General features: G+C 38.0%; 1 protein-coding gene across 1 annotated transcript in view; it reads right to left on the bottom strand.

Annotated features, from left to right (window-relative positions):
* Nadsyn (NAD synthetase) overlaps positions 1-24288 on the bottom strand; it is a 370732-nt gene that overhangs the window by 306859 nt on the left and 39585 nt on the right. The window contains exon 5 of the mRNA XM_090382985.1: positions 120-173. Coding sequence (XP_090239111.1) covers positions 120-173 — 54 coding nt within the window. The remainder of the gene's footprint in view (positions 1-119; positions 174-24288) is intronic.

The following is a 24288-nucleotide window of genomic DNA, read 5'->3' as shown; positions in this document are numbered from 1 at the left end:
CCTGATAGCAAAGAATGAGTACCGGCACCTATTTTTTTTTACAAAAAAAGCACTGTAAATGTCTATGCATTATCTGCAGACACAATAACAAAGATTTATACATTTAAACTATAACTCACCTCTTTAGAAATGCAACTCTACAGTTGTATACCACGCCTTTATGCATGACAGGCCTGAAAACAAAAAAAAAAATTTGATAAATAACATGTTTTTCATGCCAAATTTATAAAAAAATAAATAAAAATTGAAATAAAAATAATTTTGAGAATTCATAAAACTGAAAAATGTCTGACAGTGAGATGAACTGTCTTAAAAAAAAAAAAAAAAAAAAAAAAAAAAAACCCTTTGGAATCGATTTTTGAAAAGTTTTTTTAATGCATTAATTCAATTAGACTAATGAGAGAAATAGCATAAAGGCTTAATTTTTGACAACAGTGTGTCTCTGACCAATACAGCTACAGTAAATGGGAAATACAGCTCTCACGCATTTGACATTTCTTAAACTTCGTAAACTTGTATGTATTGCTGCACAGGTCATTACGTTCAGCTTGGTGCTGGGTTTTGCATTCATTTATGATTAAATATTGATCTATCATGATTTCAAACTAATTTTTCTTATACAAATGTGGAACAAAATGTGATTCCATTTTAAATGCAGTTTAATAATGGCTATCAACAATTAAAGGCAATTTCACTTTAAAGCAGATGGCCCATCATTCAACAAACTCATGGAAACTTTAAGAGAAAGATAATTCAGTCATAGTGGCATAGCAGAAGATTTCAGTGATCCACAATTGCAGGGGCATATGCGCTGGTGGAGATGGAGGGTGAAGCCAAATGGTTCCATAATAATACAGAAAATAAAACATTAAAAAAGTCATAAAATTTATTGAAATAAAAAATCTAGTAGACTTTAAATAAATTTTTTTTCTCCAAAGGAAATCCCTGATTAAAAGAAGGGTTAAAGCACTTTTAACTTTTAACATTTAGAATGTCAATTCTAAATTATATGTTCATTTTCAGTTGGAAATTATATGTAGATGGAACTTTGGCCATCTACATATAATTTATATGTAGATGGCCAAATTAATGTAGATTTATATCTACATTAAATCAAAGGTTTGATTTAATAATCTTTGATTTCATATGATTTTTATCTGTATATAATTTTCAAATAAACAAATACTTAGATCTCCCATAGGTTAAAAGTGATTTTTTATTTACATTACTTCTGTACAATGCTGCTCAAGCAACACAAAAGTCCCTGACCAGTTTTCAAGGAGCTCCTCCTAATTAATTTTGTAGGAGCCCACACCTTTATTTTCTTATGCACCACGGGTTGCTCTGTTTATATTCTTAGGTCATTTCTTTGTGAAGAGTAATTAATCTTTAAAAAAATATGCATTATTATTATTATTATTATTAATAATAATAAAATGACAGAACAATGCAAGGAAGCAAAGCTTAAGTAGCATTTGATGTGAAAATCTACATATAAAAGAATATTTTGCTTTTTCATGTGCACATTTTTTACTTTCCGCAAGGCGGGGCTGACTTCTATTGCATCATACTACAAAGTGATTGATAGGTCTGTCTCAAAGACGTTTTTACGAACTCTTAATTTTTTACAGTCTTTAAATTTTTCTATATATAAAAGAATATTTATAGTGCTTTTAATTTTTAGTTTAGTATTTTCATTTTTAGAATTTTACATGTCTCAAGGAAACGATTCAATTTTTTAAAAAGTTTCTGCAGCTATTAGCAATGTTGTTAATAATGGCAGTAATAGAAAAGAGAAAGATTGTATCAGAAAGGCTGAGAAGAAAAGAAATGATCTTGAGCATGAAGCAGCAATTAAAAATCCTGATATCGAAGAAAACAAAGCAATTATTACAAAATATGAAAATAATAAGTTAAAGGCTTCACAGTTAAGAAAAGAAAGATACGAAAAATGAAAAACTACTTTTACATCACAAGACTAAGTGTGATGGAAATAAGGAAGAAATGTTTGGTTTGTGAAGACATCATAGGTGACAGAGCTGGATTGAAAGCATATATTCCATGGATTCATATGTATTCAAACGAAGGAGAATATAACTTCATTTTTCAACGAACACATTTCCTGTGAAATTGGGTTTTAGTATGACAATAAACAAAAGTCAAGGTCAAACATTATCTAAGGTTGGTGTTGACTTAACATCGATATGTTTTTCGTATGGACAATTGAAGGCATCTAAAAATCTCTTTATATTAACGGAAAATGAATCAAAAATGCTGAAGAATGGGGTGTAGGGGGTTCACCCCAATAAAAAAAATTTAAATATAAACACATATAATTCAGGTTCGTGTGACACAAGGCAAAAGGGAGCAAAGCGACCTTCTGACTTGTATAAATAAAAAATTTTGATAATAAAAATTTAATTTAATTTAAAAAGTTAATAATAATGAAATATAAAAAGATAAAATTTGTCAAGTCTAATATTTTATCTACTGCTTCCAAATATATTTCTAATCACCTTTTAAATCTACATAAGCTCTCTGCTGTACAAAGCTGAGTACTAACTTGTTCTGATAGAGAACAAAAGCAAGTTTTCTTACATCCAGTCTAAAATTATCTGTTGTTGATTTGAAACTATATCTCCTTGTTTGCATCCTACATAGAGGAAATATGTCAGAATAAGTTTGCTTCAATTCTTTTATGGCCTTAAACACCTCAGTCAAACCCGGATATATATGTCTACTTTCCAAACACTGCAATTACAGAATTAGTCTTGTTGCCCTTCTTTGTATTCTTTCAGGCAAATTAACATATTTTCATAAATTAGACCTACAGACCGAATATTTAGTATTGAGGATGTAGGATGTCTGACCACTGATCCGTCCAGCAGAATAATTACCTCTATATCTACTGGCAAAATGTACAATAGATGCTTATTAATTTGATACCGGATTATATGAAACATGATATACTTTAAAGTCACTCCATTCCCTAACCAAAAATGTAAGGTTTTTATGCATTAGTACAGATTATTCAAAATAACCTACAGTCAGTTCTGCTATAATGCACATTTTTGCAGTGTGAATTTGCTCCAACACGACTGATATATTAGGGAACAATGCGAGTATAACAGGATTTTTGCATTGGCTCATGAACGATTTGTAACCATGTGAACACAAAACCAGGCACCAAGCTGAATGTAGTGACCTGTGCAGCAATACATACAAGTTTACAAAGCTTAAAATATGTAAAATGTGTGAGACTGGATTTCCCATTTACTATAGCTGTATTGATCAGAGATACACTGTTGTCATTCGCTGTATTCACAAGATAGCACATGATATTGTAGGCCAACTCACGTTTTCAAGAGCTCACATTTTTTTCTTTGAATAGAAATTTCATGAGGCGAGATAGCATGAGCACAGGAGCACATTTCTGGAGGTCACTATGATAAAAATTATTGGCTTTTCTGGTAGTGCAATCTAATTATAAATGGGTAGTAAATTCTATCTAATTGCATTTGCGATGATACCGATAGCTGGAATCCTGGGTTTTTACGTTATTATGGTGAAATGTGTTTCCCCTTACATGAAATCTTCAATCATATAAAAAACAAATAAATTTTCAGAATCTTCTCTTCATTCCAATTTTATAGCTTCATAAACTTGTTACTCCTTATCAATTTATGTATGCCATGTTCGTCGTTATTGATTGCTTATCTTTTTTACTATTTTAATTTAATCAAAAAAAAAAAATGTCAGTGAACAGAAATATCAATAGTATGTGTATATTACAGTGCTATATTTACTGTAATATTTATTTATTTATTAGAAATTTAAAATGTTTAAACCTGTGTTAGCAATGTTATGGGGTTTCTAACTTTTTCTTAGTATTTTGCTTACCAGACTGAACATTTTTTTTGGGTGCTCTACAACTATACCTATTTTTCCCATAAGCCCTGTTGTTTTTAATGCGAGAAATACCAAATGAACTAATGTTTCGGATAAAATAATGGAGTCACTGGTTAAAGATGCATTGTAGAATCATCTAGACAAGACTGCAGCAATAATCCAGACAGCATGGGTTTGTTAAGGGAAAGTCTTGTCTGACAAATTTGATTGGATATTATGATGTGGTTACAAAGGAACTGGATGCAAAAAATAATTCTGATATCATATCCTTGGATTTCAGGAAAGCCCTTGAAGGTGTTGCGCATGGAAGACTACCGTACAAATTGGAGAATGGTATTAATGGTAAGTTGTTACAATGGATAAAAGGATGGTTGAGCGGGAGAAGCCAGAGGGTGATAATCAATCGGTACTACTCTTCGTAGACTAATGTTATTAGTGGAGTCCCACAGGGTTCGGTGTTGGGTCCACTGTTGTTTTGTATATTTATCAATGATATTGATGAAGGTATATCACACTTAGTGTCAAAGTTTGCAGATGATACAAAGGTTGGCAGGGATGCTAATGACAGTAATGGCAGTGTGCTACTACAACAGAATCTAGAAAATTTGGCCAGATGGGCTAAGAAGTAGCAACTGAAGTTTAACATTGACTAATACAAAGTACTGCATATGGGTAGAAGTAACCCCAGAGAAACGTACCAACTGTGTGGTACTACACTCAAGGTGGTAGAAATTGAAAAAGACCTGGGGGTAATTGTGCAGTGAGATATGAAGTTTTCTGAGCAATGCAGACAGGCTGCCAGGGCAAGGTCAAGGGGTGTTTTGTCAATGATATACAGGAATTTTGCTAGCAGGGAAAAGGAGGTGATTGTCCCTCTGTATAAAGCAATGGTCAGGCCACGCCTTGAGTACTGCATACAGGTCTGGAGGCCTCATTTTAGGAAGGATGTAGATTTGCTTGAGCGTGTACAGAGAAGGGCAACAAGACTGGTGAGGGGAATGAAGGGATCCTCTTACCAAGAGAGACTTAAGTTCTGCAAATTGCAGTGGCTGGAGACTAGGCACCTGCAAGGTAATTTGATTGAGGTGTATAAGGCCTTGAATGGGTTGAGCACACTGAGTTCAGATGGGATTCTTCCACTTCTTCAGATTAGGAACCTAAGGGGGCATAAATTCAAATTGAGGAAAGACAGATGTAGAATAGATGTGCGGAAATTTGGCTTTAGCAAGTGGGTGGTTAATTGCTGGAACAAATTTCCATCTGTCGTTGTGTAAGTTGATAGGTTAAATAAATTTAAGAAGGAACTGGACAAACATTTAGAGGGAATTGTTTTTAAAAAAATTTTTTTTTTTTTTTTTTGGCTGATGCTGCTTAAGCTCATACACTTGCTTTCTTGCATCACATGCCACTACTATTACCATTAGATTTTTAGGATCACATGTACCACATTATAGTAGAACTGAGTGTACAATGAAATTCAAACTACAGTTATAATGAAGCTGAATTGAGCTGAAAAAAAACTTTGCTAGCATACTGCATATTGTATTGTACATATTAGCATTAGCAGAGGCATATGATGCAAAAAAGCAAGCTTATGCAGCATCAGCCAAGAAAAAAATAAAACCATTCCCATTTCACTCCTCCATTCATTCAAAATACCTGTCCAGCTGAGCCTTAAATTTATTTAGGCTATCAACTTCCACAACAAGGGATGGAAGTCTGTTCCACCAACCAACTACGCGCTGGCTAAAGGCAAATTTTCATACATCTGTCTTTCCTCAATTTGAATTTATGCCCTCTCAGGTGATTCTGAGCAAGAGGAAGAATCCCATCAGCATTGAGCATGCTCAAACCATTCAAGGCATTATACACCTCTATTAGATCACCTCGCTGGTGCCTAGTCTCCAAACAATACAATTTGCAAAACTTAAGCCTTTCTTTGTAAGAGCAACCCCTTGTTCCATTCACTAATCTTGTTGCCCTTCTCTGTACTCGTTCCAGTAGCTCTACATCCTTCTTGAAATGAGACCTCCAGACCTGTATACAGTACTCAATGTGTGGCCTGACCATTGCCGTATACAAGGGAATAATCACCTCCTTATCCCTACTAGAAAAATTCCTGTATATCATTTACAAGACACCATGAGCTACTCTTATAGCCCGTCTGCACTACACAGAAAACTTCATATCTGCCTGCACAATTACTCCCAGGTCCTTTTCATTCTCTACCACTGTCAGTGTAGTACCACAGAGTTGATACTTTGCCTCCGTAGCCGAGTGGTCAGGAGCGGGAGTGCAGTAGCACACGCTCTTTGAGTAGACTGGGGTTCAAGCCCCTGACTGCTGAATACGGTCGAACTGCCAACCCGCACTGGACCAACGTGGCAGATTATGGTCCATTTCCTTCAGCATGAATTGTTGAGGAGGCTTTCATCATGCAGTGGGTTGATAATGGCTGCACTTTACCTTTTTTTTTTTCTCGGGTTACTGTTTCCCATATGTAGCACTTTAAATTTGTCAATTTTAAACTTCATTTGCCACTTCTCAACCCATCTGCTCAATCTTTTCAGATCCTGCTGCAACAGCATACTGTCATTAGTGTCATTAACAACCCGGTCATCCTTCATATCGTCTGCAAACTTGGACATTAAGCTTGATATACCATCATCAATATCATTTATAAATACAGAAAACAACAATGGACCCAACACTGAACCTGAGGAACTCCACTAATATCATTAGTCCACGATGAGCAGTGTCCATTTATTACCACTCTCTGTCTTCTCCCCCTCAACCACCCCTTTATGCATAGCAGCATTTTGCCTCCAAAGCCACACTGCTCCAATTTGTGCAGCAGTCTTCCATGTGCAACAGTATCAACAGCCTTACTAAGATCCAAATATATAATATCAAAGTTATTCCCTGCATCCAGTTCTTTTGTGACTGCATCATAGTATCCAATCAAGTTGGTCAGGCAAGACTTTCCCTTAACAAAACCATGCTGTGTCCGAGCTAAAACTGAAGTCTTGTCTAGATGATCCTGCAGTGCTTCTTTAACCAGTGCCTCCATTAATTTTCCTGGAACAGAAGTTAAACTCACAGGTCTATAATTACTTGTGTCAGCCTTTGATCCTCCTTTGTGAATTGGGGTCACATTTGCTCATCTCCAGTCCATGGGTACCTCCCCTGAATCCAAGGAAGCTCTACAAGGAAGTCCAAGGGTGCAAGAATATTTGCTGATGCTATCAAGCCATAGGTGGGTTGGAAAACTGCTAGATTTGGGGATGGGGTTGATGTGTATCAATGGGGTTGATAGACTAATTTATTCACTAGAGCTGAAGGCAAACATGAAAGTGATTCCTGCAACTGCTTCTATTGGAACATGCAACAGCCTGGAAAGCAAGGCGTTTGGGATTTCAGGCCCTGTTGTGGTTCATCATGGAGCAAGTAAAAATGTGGCCTGTGCTAGGATAACTAAGATTAAGAACATCTGCATGTATAATTGGATGTAAACTAATGCTAGGAGCATTGTAAATAAATTTATTTATTTACAATATTCCGGGCCGAATATGGGGAATACAATGTATTCCCCATAGTCGGCTCTGGAAAGATTGCGCAAGGCTCAAGGGGTAGAATTTTTTTCAGCCTGGTCTGTACTTGTTAACAGGAGAGACTGCTTCTACAGGGATGGGATACACTTAAATAGAAAGGGTACAAGAATATTTGCTGATGCTATCGAGGCAGTGTTAGGTGGGTCGGAAAACTGCTAGCTTGGGGGATACAAGGACTAATAGATTAACAGTAGCCACTGGCAGAGGTGAAAGGGATTCTTGCACTACTTCTATTGGAATAAGCAGCAGCCTGGAAAACAAGATGCAGGGTATTTCAGAGACTGCTGGGAGTCATTGCAATACAAGTAAACACATGGGTTGTGTTAGGGTAGCTAAGAATAGGAACAGGTGCATGTATACTTGCGTGTACACCAATGCTAGGAGTTTGGTAAATAAATTTGATGAATTTGGGGTATTGCTCAAAACATCAAAGGCAGTTACTGTTGGGATATCAGAGATGTGGTGTCACACAGATATAAGGAATACAGAACTGGAATTTGGGGAGTACAATGTTTACAGAAAGGATAGACAGGATAGGAAGAGAGGAGGGGTTATGCTATTAGTTAAGAAACACATAAAATCCAAGGAAGTGAAGCCAGTCGACATCGTTGGACAGTGCAGTGTCAAGTCAGTTTGGTGTGACATAAGCACTGGGAGAACAAAATTGAGAGTAGGAGTGTGCTATAGGGCTAATGACTTTGATGAGTATAATAAGAAACTGTATAGGGAAATAGAGTGGGCCAGTAAATCAGAGAGTCTTATAATAGAGGATTTTAATTTCCCAGATATTGACTGGAATTTGTGGGTTGGTTACTCATACACTAGCAAGGCTTTTGTGGATTTATTGGATGATTGTTTTCTACATCAGCGTGTTCAGAAGGCAACTAGACGGAGCAATACTCTTGATCTGATTATCAGTAGTGATTCTTCATGCATTAAGAATCTGCAGATAAAGGAACCACTAGGTGGCAGGGATCACACTGTGCTGAAGTGGGATTTACTCAAAGAAGTAACTACCATCAGGGGCAAAGGGAAGGGTTTTTGCTTTTGTAAAGGTGACTACAATGGTCTGAGACAGTATTTAAATTCTATACAGTGGGACCAACTGATGATGTTACCAACAGCAAATTCAAAATGGGAAGCATTCAAAGAATTTATCTTGGAAGCTACTAGGCTTTACATACCAACTAAGAAATACAGTAAACCTCCGATATTCGCGGTCGCTGATTTAATATAAAACAAAACCTAAAAAAAAGTGAATTTTAAAGCGCCGTGAACATTTTCCTCCATAAAAAAACATGGGCGTGGCTAAAATTATCTTTCCCGGTCAAAACAGCGCTCAGTGGGTGGGGGAAGAGGGGTTACAAAATCGCGAGCGTGGATGTTTCTCGCTAATCCTTGTTCAGTATGTGTTATGCACTTGTCATGGAAGGTTTCGTTGTTTAATTTATTTAATTTCTATGCTTACAAATTAAATAAATTTATCAATTTATAAATTGATATGCTTACAAAAGTGATAAATCTACAGTTTTGCAGTATAAAACAGACTTTTTCGAGTGTTTTAACGGAAGAAAGTGACTTTATTGTGGACAAGTTCTTTCTAACCATTACAAAAATATAGCTACAAATAACAAGGGAAATGTGAAAATATCAAAGAAGTTGATGATATTAGCGAATAAAATTGAGTTATTAGACAAAATTTCTAATGGTGAAAGTGTCTCCTCAGTGGCAAAACATTATAAAACCAATTAGTCAATGGTACGATCAATCAAAAAATCGGGAAAAAAAATCCACCGTAGTGTCAGTGAAAACGCGCTAATTGCTTCAAAAATTTGCTCTGTAACTCGTGATGTTAAATGAGAGAAAATGGAAAAGCTTTAAATCTATGGATAGAAGACCAAACTCAAAATAAAATTCCGTTAAGTTCACTCATCATTTGTGAAAAGGCAAAACTCCTTTATCAACACTTTAGCAAAACTGGTGATTGCACTGGCGGGATAAGTTTTTTAGCTAGCAAAGGCGCTGGTTTGAAATTTCTAATAAATATTACATTTAATATGAAATTGTTTCTTATTTTCATTTCGATGCCATATGCTTGCATTTCACTATGTACTGTCTATGTACATAATCATATCATGAAGGTACATATAATACATACATAGACAAAATTTTAGACTAGTTTTTCTTATATATTTCATACTTTGGAACGGAACCCCTTTATTACTATGGGAGCCATAACTCAGTATTCGCGGCATTTCTCAGGAACGTAACCCCCGCGAATAGCGGGGGTTTACTGTATTGTTCAAGGTTTAGGCCTAAATGAATGTCAGATGAACTAATGAGACATATGGCAAAGAAGAAAAATGCATAGGATACATATAAATTAATGGGTGACATGGAAGCCTATGATAGATATAAGTTAGTCTGTAACCAAGTCACAAAGGAGATTAGGCAGGCAAAGGCAGATTATCAGAAATCCTTGGCAAAGGATGCAAAGAAAAACAGAAAGAAGGAAAGGGATGAATCAGATTGGTCCACTGGATATTGATGGTTCAACTGTTGATGATCCTGCTCAAGTGGCTAACAAACTAAACGAGTATTTTGCATCTACATTCACACATGAGGAGTTATTCAGGAAGGGGAATGCCAGAGGTGAAGTAAACTCTCGCAGTGAGCTAGATGATTTGGTAATAACTGAGAGGAAAGTGGAGGAGAAATTGTTGAGGATAAACATAAAAAAAGGCAACTGGGGTAGATTGGATCTATCCAGTTATACTGAAGGAGGCAGCAAAGCAAGTAAGCAAACCCTCAGCCATAATCATGAGAGCTTCCTTGGACTCAGGGGAGGTACCCGTGGACTGGAGATGTGCAAATGTGACCCCAATTCACAAAGGAGGATCAAAGGCTGACACAAGTAATTATAGACCTGTGAGTTTAACTTCTGTTCCAGGAAAATTAATGGAGGCACTGGTTAAAGAAGCATTGCAGGATCATCTAGACAAAAATCTAGACAAAACAGTTATAGCTCGGACACAGCATGGTTTTGTTAAGGGAAAGTCTTGCCTGACGAATTTGATTGGATACTATGATGCAGTCACAAAAGAACTAGATGCAGGGAATAACTTTGATATTATATACTTGAAGCTTAGAGAGGCTTTTGATACTGTTGCACATGGAAGACTGCTGCACAAATTGGAGCAGTGTGGCATTGGAGGCAAATTGGTGATATGGATAAAGGGATGGTTGAGGGGGAGAAGACAGAGAGTGGTAATCAATGGATACTGCTCATCGTGGACTAATGCTATTAGTGGAGTTCCTCAGGGTTCAGTGTCGGGTCCATTGTTGTTTTCTGTATTTATAAATGACACTGATGATGGTATATCAAGCTTAATGTCCAAGTTTGTAGACGATACAAAGGTTGGCAAGGTTAAGGACACTACTGACGGTACGTTGCTACAACAGGATTTAGAAAAGTTGAGCAAATGGGCTGAAAGGTGGCAAATGAAGTTTAACATTGACAATAAAGTACTACATATGGGAAACAGCAACCCCAGAGCAAAGTATCAACTCTGTGGTACTACACTGACAGTGGTAGAGAATGAAAAGGATCTGGGGATAATTGTGCAGGCAGATATGAAGTTTTCTGAGCAGTGCAAACGGGCTGCAAGAGTAGCTCATGGTGTCTTGTCAATGATATACAGGAATTTTTCTAGCAGGGATAAGGAGGTGATTATTCCTGACCATTGCCTTGTATAAGGCAATGGTCAGGCCACACCTTGAGTACTGTATACAGGTCTGGAGGCCTCATTTCAAGAAGGATGTAGAGTTGTTGGAACGAGTACAGAGAAGGGCAACAAGATTAGTGAATAGAATAAAGGGTTGCTCTTACGAATAGAGGCTTTAGTTTTGCAAATTACAGTGTCTGGAGACTAGGCACCGGTGAGGCGATCTGATAGAGGTGTATAAAGCCTTGAATGGCTTGAGCATGCTCAATGCTGATGGGATTCTTCCTCTTGCTCAGAATAATCACCTGAGAGGGCATAAATTCAAATTGAGGAAAGACAGATGTAGGATAGATGTGCAGAAATTTGCCTTTAGCCAGCGGGTAGTTGGTTGGTGGAACAGACTTCCATCCCTTGTTGTGGAAGTTGATAGCCTAAAATAATTTGTTAAGGCTCAGCTGGACAGGTATTTAAAATGAACGGAGGGGTGAAGTGGGAGTGTTTTTTTTGTTTTTTTTGCTGATGCTGCATAAGCTTGCTTTCTTGCATCATATGCCTCTACTAATGCTAATGCTAATGTATACAGGAAGGACAGATAGGATGGGAGAGGTGGAGAAGTTATGCTGTTAGTTAAGAAGCAATTTAAATCTGAGGAAGTGCATCAAGTCAACACAGATGACCAATGCAACACAGTCAGTTTGGTTGTAAGTACCTGGAAAACAAAATTGAGAGAAAGGGTGTGTTATAGGATAGGCCTAATGAGTATACCAAACAGAGAGATAGAGTGATCCAATAAATTAAAATGTCTTATAATGGGAAATTTTAAATTTCCAAATGTTGACGGAAATTTGTGAGTTAGTCACTCACATACTAGCAAGACTTTTGTAGATTTCTTGGATGACAGATTACCACAGCAGCATGTTATGGAGGTAACAAGAGGAAGCAATACTCTTGATCTGGTAATTAACATTGATTCTTCACGCATTGAGAATCTACAGTTAAAGACCCATTGGGTACAGTGTACTAATATGAAATTTAATTAAAGACAACAAATGTCAAGGGTAAAGGGAAATGCTTTTGCTTTCTTAAGGGCAACTACAGTGGTCTTAGTTTTTAAATTTTGTGCAGTGAGACCAACTGATGATGTTACAAACATCAAATTCTAAATGTGCTACTAGGTTTTTCATTCCAACGAAAAAATACTGTTTGAGGCTTAGGCTTAAATGGATGTTAGATGAACTATTGAGACACATGGAAGAGAAGAAAAGTGCATGGAATGCATATAAATTATCAGATGATATAGAAGCCTATGGTATATATAAATTAGTCTGTAAACAGGTCACACAAAAAGTTATGCAACAGCAGCATGTTCGAGAGGCAACCAGAGAGGGTAATACTCTTGATCTGGTTATTAGAAGAGTGATCATTTGTGTATTAAGAATTTGCAGATAAAGGAACCACTAGGTAGCAGTGATCACAGTGTACTGATGTGGGATTTACCATCAGGGGTAAAGGAAAGGGTTTTTGCTTCCGTAAAGGCGAGTACAGTGGTCTCAGACAGTTTTTAAATTCTGTACAGTGGGATCAACAGCAAATTTTAAGTGGGAAACATTGAAGGAATTAAACGTGGAAGATACTAAAAGTTTCATACCTATTCAGAAATATTGTTACTAGGCCTAAATGGTTTTCAAATGAACTAATGAGACTCGTTTTTTTTTTTTTTTTTTTAGTTAGTTGTTGCCGCATCGGCTTCTGTGGCCATAATGCACCTCCCAAGGCTTTTGCAGTTCTCTGATCCAAGCCCGAGGTGGGATTCGAACCCGCGACCTTTGGGTTGCCAGGCAGGCACTTTACCGACCCGGCTAGCCCGGTCGGCAATGGGACTCGTGACAGAGAAGAAAAATGCATGGGATGCATATAAATTATCAGGCGACACAGAAGTCTATGGCAGATATAAGCTAGTATGTAATCAAGTCACAAAAGAAGGGGTGCCTTCGTAGCCAGGTGGGAAGGAGCAGCAGTGTGTAGCACACGCTTCTTGATTAGACCGGGGTCCGAGCCCATCACCACCAAATACAGAGGATGCGGAAAGGTCAGGGAATGACCACCGCATATCCCGGAGCAATATGGCCTTAGTTGCTAATGCTCCTAAAAACCAAATAACTAACTAACTAACAAAAGAAGGTTAGGCAGGCAAAGGCAGATTACGAGAAATCTTTGGCAAAGGATGCTAAGAAAAACAGCAAAGATTTCTTTACTTATATAAACTCTAAAAGGAAAGGGATGAATCTGATTGGTCCACTTGATATCGATGGTTCAATGGTTGATGATCCTGCTCAGATAGCAAACAAACTGAATGAGTATTTTGCATCTGCATTCACACATGAGGAGTTATTAAGGTTTTAAAATGCCAGAAGGTTATCAAATTGTAGCAGGGTGCTTAATGATTTTGTAATAACAGAGAGAAAAGTGGAGCAGAAATTGTTGAAGTTAAACATAAGAAAGGCACCTTGGGGGGAAGGAATCTATCCAGCTATATTAAAGGAGGCAGCAAAGGAAGAAAGCAAACCTTTAGCCATAATTATGGGAGCATCCTTGGTCTCAAGGGAGGTTCCCCACAGACTGGAGAGATGCAAATGTATCCCCAATCCACAAAGGGAGAACGAAGGCTTCTGTTCCACGTAAAATAATGGAGTCACTGGTTAAAGATGCATTGCAAAATCATCTAGACAAGACTGCAGCAATAATTCAGACACAGCATGGGTTTGTTAATGGAAAGTCTTGCCTGACAAATTTGATTGGTTATTATGATGTGGTTACAAAGGAAATGGATGAAAAAAATAATTTTGATATCATATACTTCAATTTTAGGAAAGCTTTTGACACTGTTGTGCATGGAAGGCTACTGTACAAATTGTAGCAGAATGGTATTAATATTAAGTTGCTACAATGGATAAAAGGATGGTTGAGTGGGAGAAGAGAGATGGTGGTAATGAAAGGGTGCTGCTCTTGTGGACTAATGTTATTAGTGGAACCCCACAGGGTTCGGTATTGGGTCCACTGTTGTTTTGTATATTTATCAATGATACTGATGAAGGTATATCAGGCTTTAGTGACGAAGTTTGCAGATGATACAAAGGTTGGCAGGGTTGTTAATGACAGTAATGGCAGTGTGCTACTGCAACAGGATCTAGAAAATTTGGGCAGATGGGCTGAGAAGTGGCAACAGAAGTTTAACCTTGACAAATGCAAAGTACTGCATATGGGTAGAAGTAACCCCAGAGAAACGTACCAACTGTGTGGTACTAGACTTAATGTGGTAGAAAATGAAAAAGACCTGGGAGTAATTGTGCAGTCAGATATGAAGTTTTCTTAGCAATGCAGACAGGCTGCCGGGGCAGGTCAATGATATATAGGAATTTTGCTGGCAGAGAAAAGGAGGTGATTGTCCCTCTGTATAAGGCAATGGTCAGGCCACGCCTTGAGTACAGCGTACAGGTCTGGAGGCCTCATTTTAGGAAGGATGTAGATTTGCTTGAGTGCATACAGAGAAGGGCAACAAGATTGGTGAGGGGAATGAAGGGATCCTCTTACCAAGAGAGGCTTAAGTTCTGCAAATTGCAGTGGCTGGAAACTAGGTACCTGCGAGGTGATCTAATTGACGTGTATGGATTGAGGCCTTGAATGGATTGCGCATGCTGAATTCTGGCGGGATTCTTCCACTTGTTCAGATTACGAACCTAAGGGGCCATAAATTCAAATTGAGGAAAGACAGATATAGAATAGATGTTCTGAAATTTGCCTTTTGCCAGCGGGTGATTAATTGCTGGAATAAACTTCCATCTGCCGTTGTGGAAGTTGAAAGGTTAAATAAATTTAAGGAAGAACTGAACAAACATTTAGCGGGATTTTTTTTGTAAATTTTTTTTTTTGCTGATGCTGCATAAGCTTGCTTTCTTGCATCACATGCCACTATTACTACTACTACTAAGGCAGATTATGAGAAGTCTGTGGCAAAGAATGTAAAGAAAATCAGGAAAGTATATGCTTCTATTAACAGTAGAAGGAAGGAACTGAATCACATTGAGCCACTTGATGTCAATTGGGTTAACTGCTGATGACCCTGCTCAGGTTGCTGACAAACCTGTATAAATCGCAAATCCGCCCTGCCATGGAATATTGTTCCCACATCTGGGGTGGTGCCCCCAAAACCTCTCTCAGGTTTCTTGATTCCATTCAGAAGAGGGCAGTTAGGTTAATTAATGATTCATCTCTAACAGAGTCTCTCCACTCGCTTTCTCATAGATGTACTGTTTCTGCTGCATGCCTCTTCTACAGATACTTCCATGGGCACTTTTCTTATGAATTGGCTTCTATAATTCCCGCTCTCTCTTTCAAATCAGCCCGAACACGTGCCGCTACCAGACAACATCCATTTACTCTCCAACTTCAAACCCACAGAACCAACTTTTCATCTTCCTCATTTATTCATTGAACTGCCGTTTTCTGGAACAACCTTCCTTCATACATATTTCCTGAAAATTACAATCTACAGAAGTTCAAGTCCAGTGTCAACAAATATCTTCTTTTGTCTTCTCAACCTCCAACCCAAGCACGGTACTAAGTACTATAGGTTCTAATACCTCTCGTGTTTGGGGTTCACATAAAAAAAAAAAAAAAAAAAAATTGAATAGGTATTGCGCATCTACATTTACACAACAGGAATTCTTATGTATGAATGTAGATGCACCATACCTATTCAATTTGTCAATATCTATTCAATAAATGACTTTGTAATTTATTGAATCATAACTGAATGGAAAGCAGAAGAGAAATCGTTGAAACTGAACATAAAAAAAAATCACATGTGTACCTTGTACGCACAAAAGATGTTTTATGTGTAAACACCGTTGACGACACCTACTAAATTTCAAGCAGCTAAAACCAAAAATTATTAACTAGAAATTATCAGTTAGAACCAAAATAATTAACTAGAAATTATCAGCTAGATCATGATTATTTATGCTCACGCCCACTACTAACTCTACCGAATCACTGTTAGTGATAAATAGTAGTAGCAGTAGTGGCACGTAATGCAAGAAAACAAGTGTATGAGCTTATGCAGCATCAGCCAAAAAAATAAAATTTTCACACAACCATTCCCTCTAAATGTTTGTCCAGTTCCTCCTTAAATTTATTTAACCTATCAACTTCCACGACAGATGGAAGTTTGTTCCAGCAATTAGCCACATGCTGGCTAAAGGCAAATTTCCGCACATCTATTCTATATCTGTTTTTCCTAAATTTGAATTTATGCCCCCTTAGGTTCATAATCTGAACAAGTGGAGAATTACATCAGATTCAGCATGCTCAACTCATTCAAATCCTTATACAAATCAATCAGATCACCGTGCAGGTGCCTAGTCTCCAGTCACTGCAATTTGCAGAACTTAAGCCTCTCTTGGTAAGAGGATCCCTTCATTCCCCTCACCAATCTTGTTGCCCTTCTCTGTACATGCTCAAGCAAATTTACATCCTTCCTAAAATGAGGCCTCTAGACCTGTACACAGTACTCAAAGCGTGGCCTAACCATTGCCTTATACAGAGGGACAATCACCTCCTTTTCCCTGGTAGCAAAATTCCTGTATATCATCGACAAAACCCCATGACCTGCCCTGGCAGCCTGTCTGCATTGCTCAGAAAACTTCATATCTGACTGCACAATTACTCCCAGGTCTTTTTCATTTTCTACCACCTTAAGTGTAGCACCACACAGTTGGTACGTTTCTCTGGGGTTACTTCTAGCCATATGCAGTACTTTGCATTTGTCAAGATTAAACTTCAGTTGCCACTTCTCAGCCCATCTGCCCAAATTTTCTAGATCCTGTTGCAGCAGCACACTGCCATTACTCTCATTAACAACCCTGCTAACCTTTGTATCATCTGCAAACTTCGACACTAAGCCTGATATACCTTCATCAATATCATTCATAAATATACAAAACAACAGTGGACCAAACACCGAACCCTGTGGAACTCCACTAATAACATTAGTCCACAAAGAGCAGCACCCATTGATTACCACCCTCTGTCTTTTCCCACTCAACCATGCTGTGTCTGAATCCTTTTATCCATTGTAGCAACTTACCCTTAATACCATTCTGCTCCAATTTGTACATTAGTCTTCCATATGCAACAGTGTCAAAAGCTTTCCTAAAATCGAAGTATATGATATCAAAATTATTTTTTGCATCCAGTTCCTTTGTAACCACATCATAATAACTAATCAAATTTGTCAGACTAGACTTTCCCTTAACAACCCATGCTGTGTCTGAATTATTTCGGCAGTCTTGTCTAGATGAATGTTTTTTCCAGCAATCAACTACCCACTAGCTAAAGGCAAATTTCTGCACATCTATTCTACTACTGTCTTTCCTCAGTTTGAATCTATGCCCTCTCAGGTTTGTAATCTTAAGAAGAGGAAGAATCCCATCAGTCTTGAGCCTGCTCAATGCCTTCAAGGCCTTATACACCTCAATCAGATCGCCTCGCAGGTGCGTAGTCTCCAGAAGTTGCAATTTCCAGAACTTAAGCCTTTCTTCGTAAGAGCACCCCTTTGTTCCCCTCACCAGTCTTGTTGCCCTTCTCTGTACTCTTTCTAGCAACTCTACATCCTTCCTATAATGAGGCTTCCAGACCTGTATGCAGTACTCAAGGTGTGGCCTCACCACTGTCTTATATAAGGGGATAATCACCTCCTTATCCCTGCTCGCAACATACTGACTGCTTATATACCTAAAATTGTAAGGCAATTCCACTTTCAAAAGATCACAATAATATTAGTGGGTGATTTCAACATTAACATTAAGAAATCTGAAAAATCCAGACTTGTAGGCAGTACTCAAGGTGTGGCCTTACCATTGGCTTATATAAGGGCATAATCAACTCCTTATCCCTGCTCGCAACATACTGACTGCTTACATACCTAAAATTGTAAGGCAATTCAACTTTCAAAAGATCCCAATAATTTTAGTGGGCGATTTCTTTAACCAGTGACTCCATTATTTTACCCGGAACAGAAGTTAAACTAACTGGTCAGTAATTACTCGTGTCACCCTTCAATCCCCCTTTGTGGATTGGGGATACATTTGCACATCTCCCGAGTCCAGGGATGCTCCCATAATTATAGCTAAGGGTTTGCTTAGTTCCTTTACCACCTCCTTTAATATAACTGGATAGATCCCATCGACCCCAGGTGCCTTTCTTATGTTTAACTTCAACAATTTCTCCTCCACTTTGCTCTCAGTTATTACAAAATCATTAAGCACCCTGCTACAATTTGATAACTTTCTGCCATTTTCTAACCTTAATAACTCCTCATTTGTGAATGTAGATGCAAAATACTCATTCAGTTTGTTTGCTATCTGAGCAGGATCATCAACAGTCAAACCATCAATATCAAGTGGACCAATCAGATTCATCCCCTTCCTTTTAGAGTTTATATAAGTAAAGAAATCCTTGCTTTTTTCTTAACATCCTTTACCAAAGATTTCTCGTAATCTGCCTTCGCCTGCCTAACCTCCTTTGTGACTTGATTACAGATTAGCTTATATCTGCCATAGGCTTCTGTGTTGCCTGATAATTTATATGCATCCCATGCATTTTTCATTTTGCAAGTGCATTTTTGCATGTGTGTATCCCATAGGATACACATGCCTACTGCTTACTCTAGCGAATCAACGTTTGGAAAAGTATAGGCCAATAGCCTAATTACCCATTTGATTGTAGCCATTCGTTGAATAGCATGATTGCAACAATACAAGTATTTGTATTGTTACAATCATACTATCATGTTGGATCATGTTACTCTCTCATGCTTTGTTGCAAATTACACATGTAGCGCTACGAGATCTGTACGAAACAACAGTATCCACACATAATACGCTATCGATACTATGAGTTGGCTCAGGATCTCAACAAGTACAAGTGCAAGATGGTAACGCTTCACATTCCATTTCGCAATGAGGAAAGAGAGATACTGTCAGGGATGAAATAAGTCAAGATCTACGACGACAATGAAGAGCTCATAGTAGATCGTAAATTGTATGAATCAGACTTGGGCATTCGCAAAAAGATTGAGACAATGTGTCACTATAAAAATGATGTTGACCCTGACAAAGCATTCGGTAATGACCTGCATGGCCTTGTAACGTGACTGCGAGAAGACGATCCCTTTTGAAACTTTTAAATCATCCAAAAAGCGAGATGAATGAGGATCTAAAGCTCACTACGCTCAACCAACTCAGTGCAATTGCAATGAAATGCGAAAACCTGATGACCAATGATGACTTCTGCAACTTAATGAGAATGGCCAATGACAAGCAAAAGATTCTACTCATACATGTAATTTGGAGTCTGTTATCTCCCACTCACAAACTGATTCAAATATTCTTGACTGACCCAGATGGTTGATAAAAAACGTTTATGATTCGCCTGTTGATGCAAATATACAACCGCTTCAGTAATACAGACAGGTACTGTCTGTATTACTGAAAGCAAATACTGTAATGCCTACATTACATGAGCTTCAACTGGTAAGGCTGAAGTGCATGTAATGTGATGATCTTGGATGTGCGCAGAGCTGGTTTATGCCAGCTCTGAGCCCATCCAAGATCACCTCCCAAGATCCTTTATGTGATCATAACAACAAAGGGTCATGGGAGATGATCTACAAGATCACTTCCCATGATCATTTGCATGATCACATCCAGGATCACCTCCCGACTCAGTGTTTCTTTGTTATGAAACGGAAATGACGTCAAATAATGTCATTTCCACATCGCAAAATCCTGACAAATTGATTTTACTATTGTTCATAATTTAGTAGGTGCCGCCAAAGATGTTTACACATCAAAAAGGGAACTAGGGTGGATTGGAATCGATCCTATTATATTAAGGGAGGCAGCAAAGGAGGTAAGCAAACCCTTAGACATAATTATAAAAGCATCGTTGGATTCAGAGGAGGGGCCCGATGGATTGGAGGTGTATGAATGCATCCCCAATTCATAAAGGGTGACCAAATGGTGACATGAGTAATAAGAGATCTGTTATCTTAATGTGTGATCCAAGGAAAACAATGGAGTCATTGGTTAAAGAAGTAATGCAGGACCAACTGGACCAGAATGCAATTATACTGCAGTCACAGCATAGATTTCTTAAGCCCTTGTCTAACCAATCTTCTTGGTCACTATGATGCAGTGACCAAGGAACTGAATGCAAAAAATAATTTTGATATCATATACCTGGATTTCAGGAAGGTTGTTGATACTGTTGCACATAAAATGACTGTTGTGCAAATTGAAAAGTAGTGTGGCATAAGGGCCTAATGGTATTAGTGGAGTTCCTCAGGGTTTGCTATTGGGCCCATTGTTGTTTTCAATATATATTAATGGTATTGATGAAGGTATATCAGGTTTTATGTCTAAGTTTGCAGATAATACAAATATTGGCAGGGTTATTAATGACAATAATGGTAGTCTGCTACAGGAACAACATTCAGAAAAATTAAGTCAATGCTGAGAAATGGCAGCTGTACTTTAACATTGATATTTATCAATGTTAAACTACAACTGTTATTGCTAACCATATGCAAGGTACTGCATATGGTTAGCAGTAATTCCAGAGTAACTTATAAACTGTGTGGTACTACACTCAGTGTAATGGAAAATGAAAAAGACCTGGAGGTAATTTCAGATATAAAATTCTCTCAACACTGCACACACACGCTGCCAGGAGAGCTTGTGGGGTTTTGCCAATACTTTACAGAAACTTTGCTAGCAGGGATAAGGAGGTGATTATCTCCTTGTACAAGGCCATGGTTAGGCTGCATCTTGAGTACAGGTGACCCCCCCCCCCGCTTAACGCTGATAATTCATTCTGGAAAAACAGAGCGCTAAGTGAATCCGCGCTAAGCAAGCGGCGCATTCCCATAAGGTAACATATGTATTTGTGAGTTGCGGTCGGTGCCATAGGATATTTCCTAATCAATAATAAATGTAGTGAAAAGATGCACAAATGTTGGTCAAAATATTTAATATTCAAATATTTGTACATATAAAATATTCTGCATTACATACATATATAATTATGTGGTAACTACTTACGTATCAAAATTAAACTTAAAATTCCAATTAAAATCATGAATTTAATTGATCTAAATTGACTTAATTTAAATGATGAATTTAATCAAGAAAAATGTGTCGATTTTGGGTTGAACTTTGGCCCTCTTCCAAATAAACTAAAAGGGGTATTAATTTTAAATCCCCAGCAGCGTTACCACTCAACAATGAAGTCAACCGATCCTTCGCCGCTTTGAAACCTGGCATGTTTTTTTCTTCTTTCAATATGAAACTTCTTTTAGGCATTCGTTTCCACAAAAGTCCTGCTTCATCTATGTTAAAAACTTGTTGAGAAGTATAACACATAATATCCCTCTTCAATAATTTTAAGTTCTTTTTTGAAAGTTTCGGCTCCTTAATCTGCACTTACAGCTTTTCCCTGGATTTTAAATCTATTCAACCAGCCCCTACTAGTTTTAAATGGTTCCACATTTTTTTTTTTAGGTGAGTTTTCTTTAGATCATCATATTGGCTAATCTATCTCTCTCTCTCTCTCTTTTTTTTTTTTTTATAATATTTAACTTAACTGAATTCTGCATTGGATATTATCTTCAATAAAATCCTAATAGCTGGCCTAGCCCTAGTTGTTTGCAATGGAACAGCTATCTTTCCCGCTGCTAAAATTAATTCTTTATTTTTTTATAATTGTTCTTACAATTAAACTTGCAAGTCCTAAATTATGGCACACATCTGCTGGTCGTTGACCGGAATCGATTCGCTTCAAAACATCTAATTTAATTTTCAAATTCAGTATTTTTCTTACATATATAGTCTTCGTACTGCGCCCAGACGTTGTTGCTTTTTCATTCTTATCGGCCATTATTAGCTCTTCGAAAATGTAACTGCATTGGTTGCATTAATTACGATACAATGTTCGAGTAAACTGTCCATTACGCACGATGTCTAATACTGTACTGAGTGATGACTAGACTTCGGATAAATGCATATAACGCAAGTATTACAAGCAATATACTTGATCATTTTTTTAAATGTTGATCTTGGAACTACATAACAAGTCACTGTACTACAATTAAATTAGCCTGCGAGAAAATATCACTGAGCGTGGGAAAATTTCCAGTCAGCGTGGGAAACGTTTTAATGCTGCTTTGATATTCATTTTCAAGCTATCGACTCCATTAAATGAAACGATTTCGTTAAATATGCCATTCATTTTCAAGCTATCGACTCCATTAAATGAAACGATTTCGTTAAATATGCCAAAAATGCAATCTGTAAAAGAGCATTATAGTGATCTGTGACAGTGTTATAGTCAGATATGGGTTATAATATAAGAACAGCGTTATAGCGAATCAGCGTAAAGCGAACCGCATTATAACGGGGGCCTGCTGTACTGTATACAGGTCTGGAGATCTCACTTTAATAAGCATGTAGAACTGCTGGAAAGGGTGCAGAGAAGGGCAACCAGACTGGTGAAAGGAAGAAAGAGTGTTCTCACCTAGAAAAGTTTCAGTTCTGCCAAGGATCCTTTCCACTTAATCGGAAGATAGCTTATCTTCGACTTCTTCTCAAGAATCCAAATAAATCGCCACAACAGCCAACATCTTATAGATCAATCGCCCTCCTAACTGTTCTCAGCAAACTCTTCAAGACATTCATTTTCTTCAGAATTGATAAGTATTATACAAATGCAAACCTAAAGGCCAACAACCAGTATGGATTCCGTGCAGAGCACTCGACAATAAATGCACTAAATAACCTGATAATATCTGCTCAATCCACACCTGAGAAATACTTCCTTGTAATCGCGGTCAACTTCACCGGGACGTTCAACTCACTTTAGTGGCTGAGTGTCCTTGGCAGGCTCAGGCTTGTCTTGGCGCATTATAGCCTTAGTAGCTAATGCGCCAAAAAAATCCAAACAAACAAACAAACAAGCAGGCTCAGGCAATCGCAGATTCCTCAAAATCTCTACTCATGCATTAAAAGTATCTATGTGACAGATCTGTCAGTGTAGAAATCCCTATTCTAGGGTGATCAGAAAGATCCACGGGGGATTCCCGCAGTGCTCTGTCCTAGGACCAACTTACTGTAACATGATCCTGGACAAGTTCCTAAACCAAGATCTCGGGCGTGTTAAGTCAAATCTATGCAGACAATTTGATCCTTTCTGTGCCTGCCAGCTCAAGGTCCCAGCATGAAATTTCTGCCAACCGAGCACTCTGGCTCCTCCAGGAGTTGGCCACCCAGCACAAACTAACAATCTCGGCTGAGAAAACCTCCAGCATCCTCCTGAAAGGGCACCAAAGCCCAGCCAAAACACCACAGATTAAGATCAATGCCACAACCATCAAGCACCGCATCCAGCTTAAGCACCTTGGTGTAATCCTGGACTCAAAATTGTCCTTCCTCACACACCTACAGTATATCCAAAAGAAGATAAGAAATTACATAGCATTGGTGGCAAGGGCCACTCACAGGGACTGACGTTTAAACCGAAGTACACTAGCCCTGTTTTACAAAGCATTATTTAATCCAGCCATCTCATATGCTGCAGGGATCTGGTATCACCGGGCAACTATTGTCACAAATCAGAAGAAATTAGCCACCATTCAAAGAGCAATTCTACTTACCATCAGCAGAGTCTGCTGCACGGTGACCACTCCTGCTCTCCAAGTCCTCACTGGAGGTTCTCCCTCTAGACCTTGAAATAATTAGATGTGGCATGTTATAACATCTGTTCAAAGGGATCTCCACTACCACCATTGGATTCACCATCAACTCAGCCTTCAATCAAGACAGAGAAAAAGGCACCTTCTTGCTCACTTGCAGCAGGTCTGGCAGAACAGATGGGCGACATCCAATAATGGAACAATTAAAAAGAAATTCATTCCTGAAGTAATGTTCAGG

This window comes from Mastigoproctus giganteus, chromosome 10 (genome assembly GCF_048544385.1).
Source record: "Mastigoproctus giganteus isolate SK-2022 chromosome 10, ASM4854438v1, whole genome shotgun sequence".
Lineage (NCBI taxonomy): Eukaryota > Metazoa > Arthropoda > Arachnida > Uropygi > Thelyphonidae > Mastigoproctus > Mastigoproctus giganteus.
This window is presented reverse-complemented; position numbering and strand designations above follow the sequence as displayed.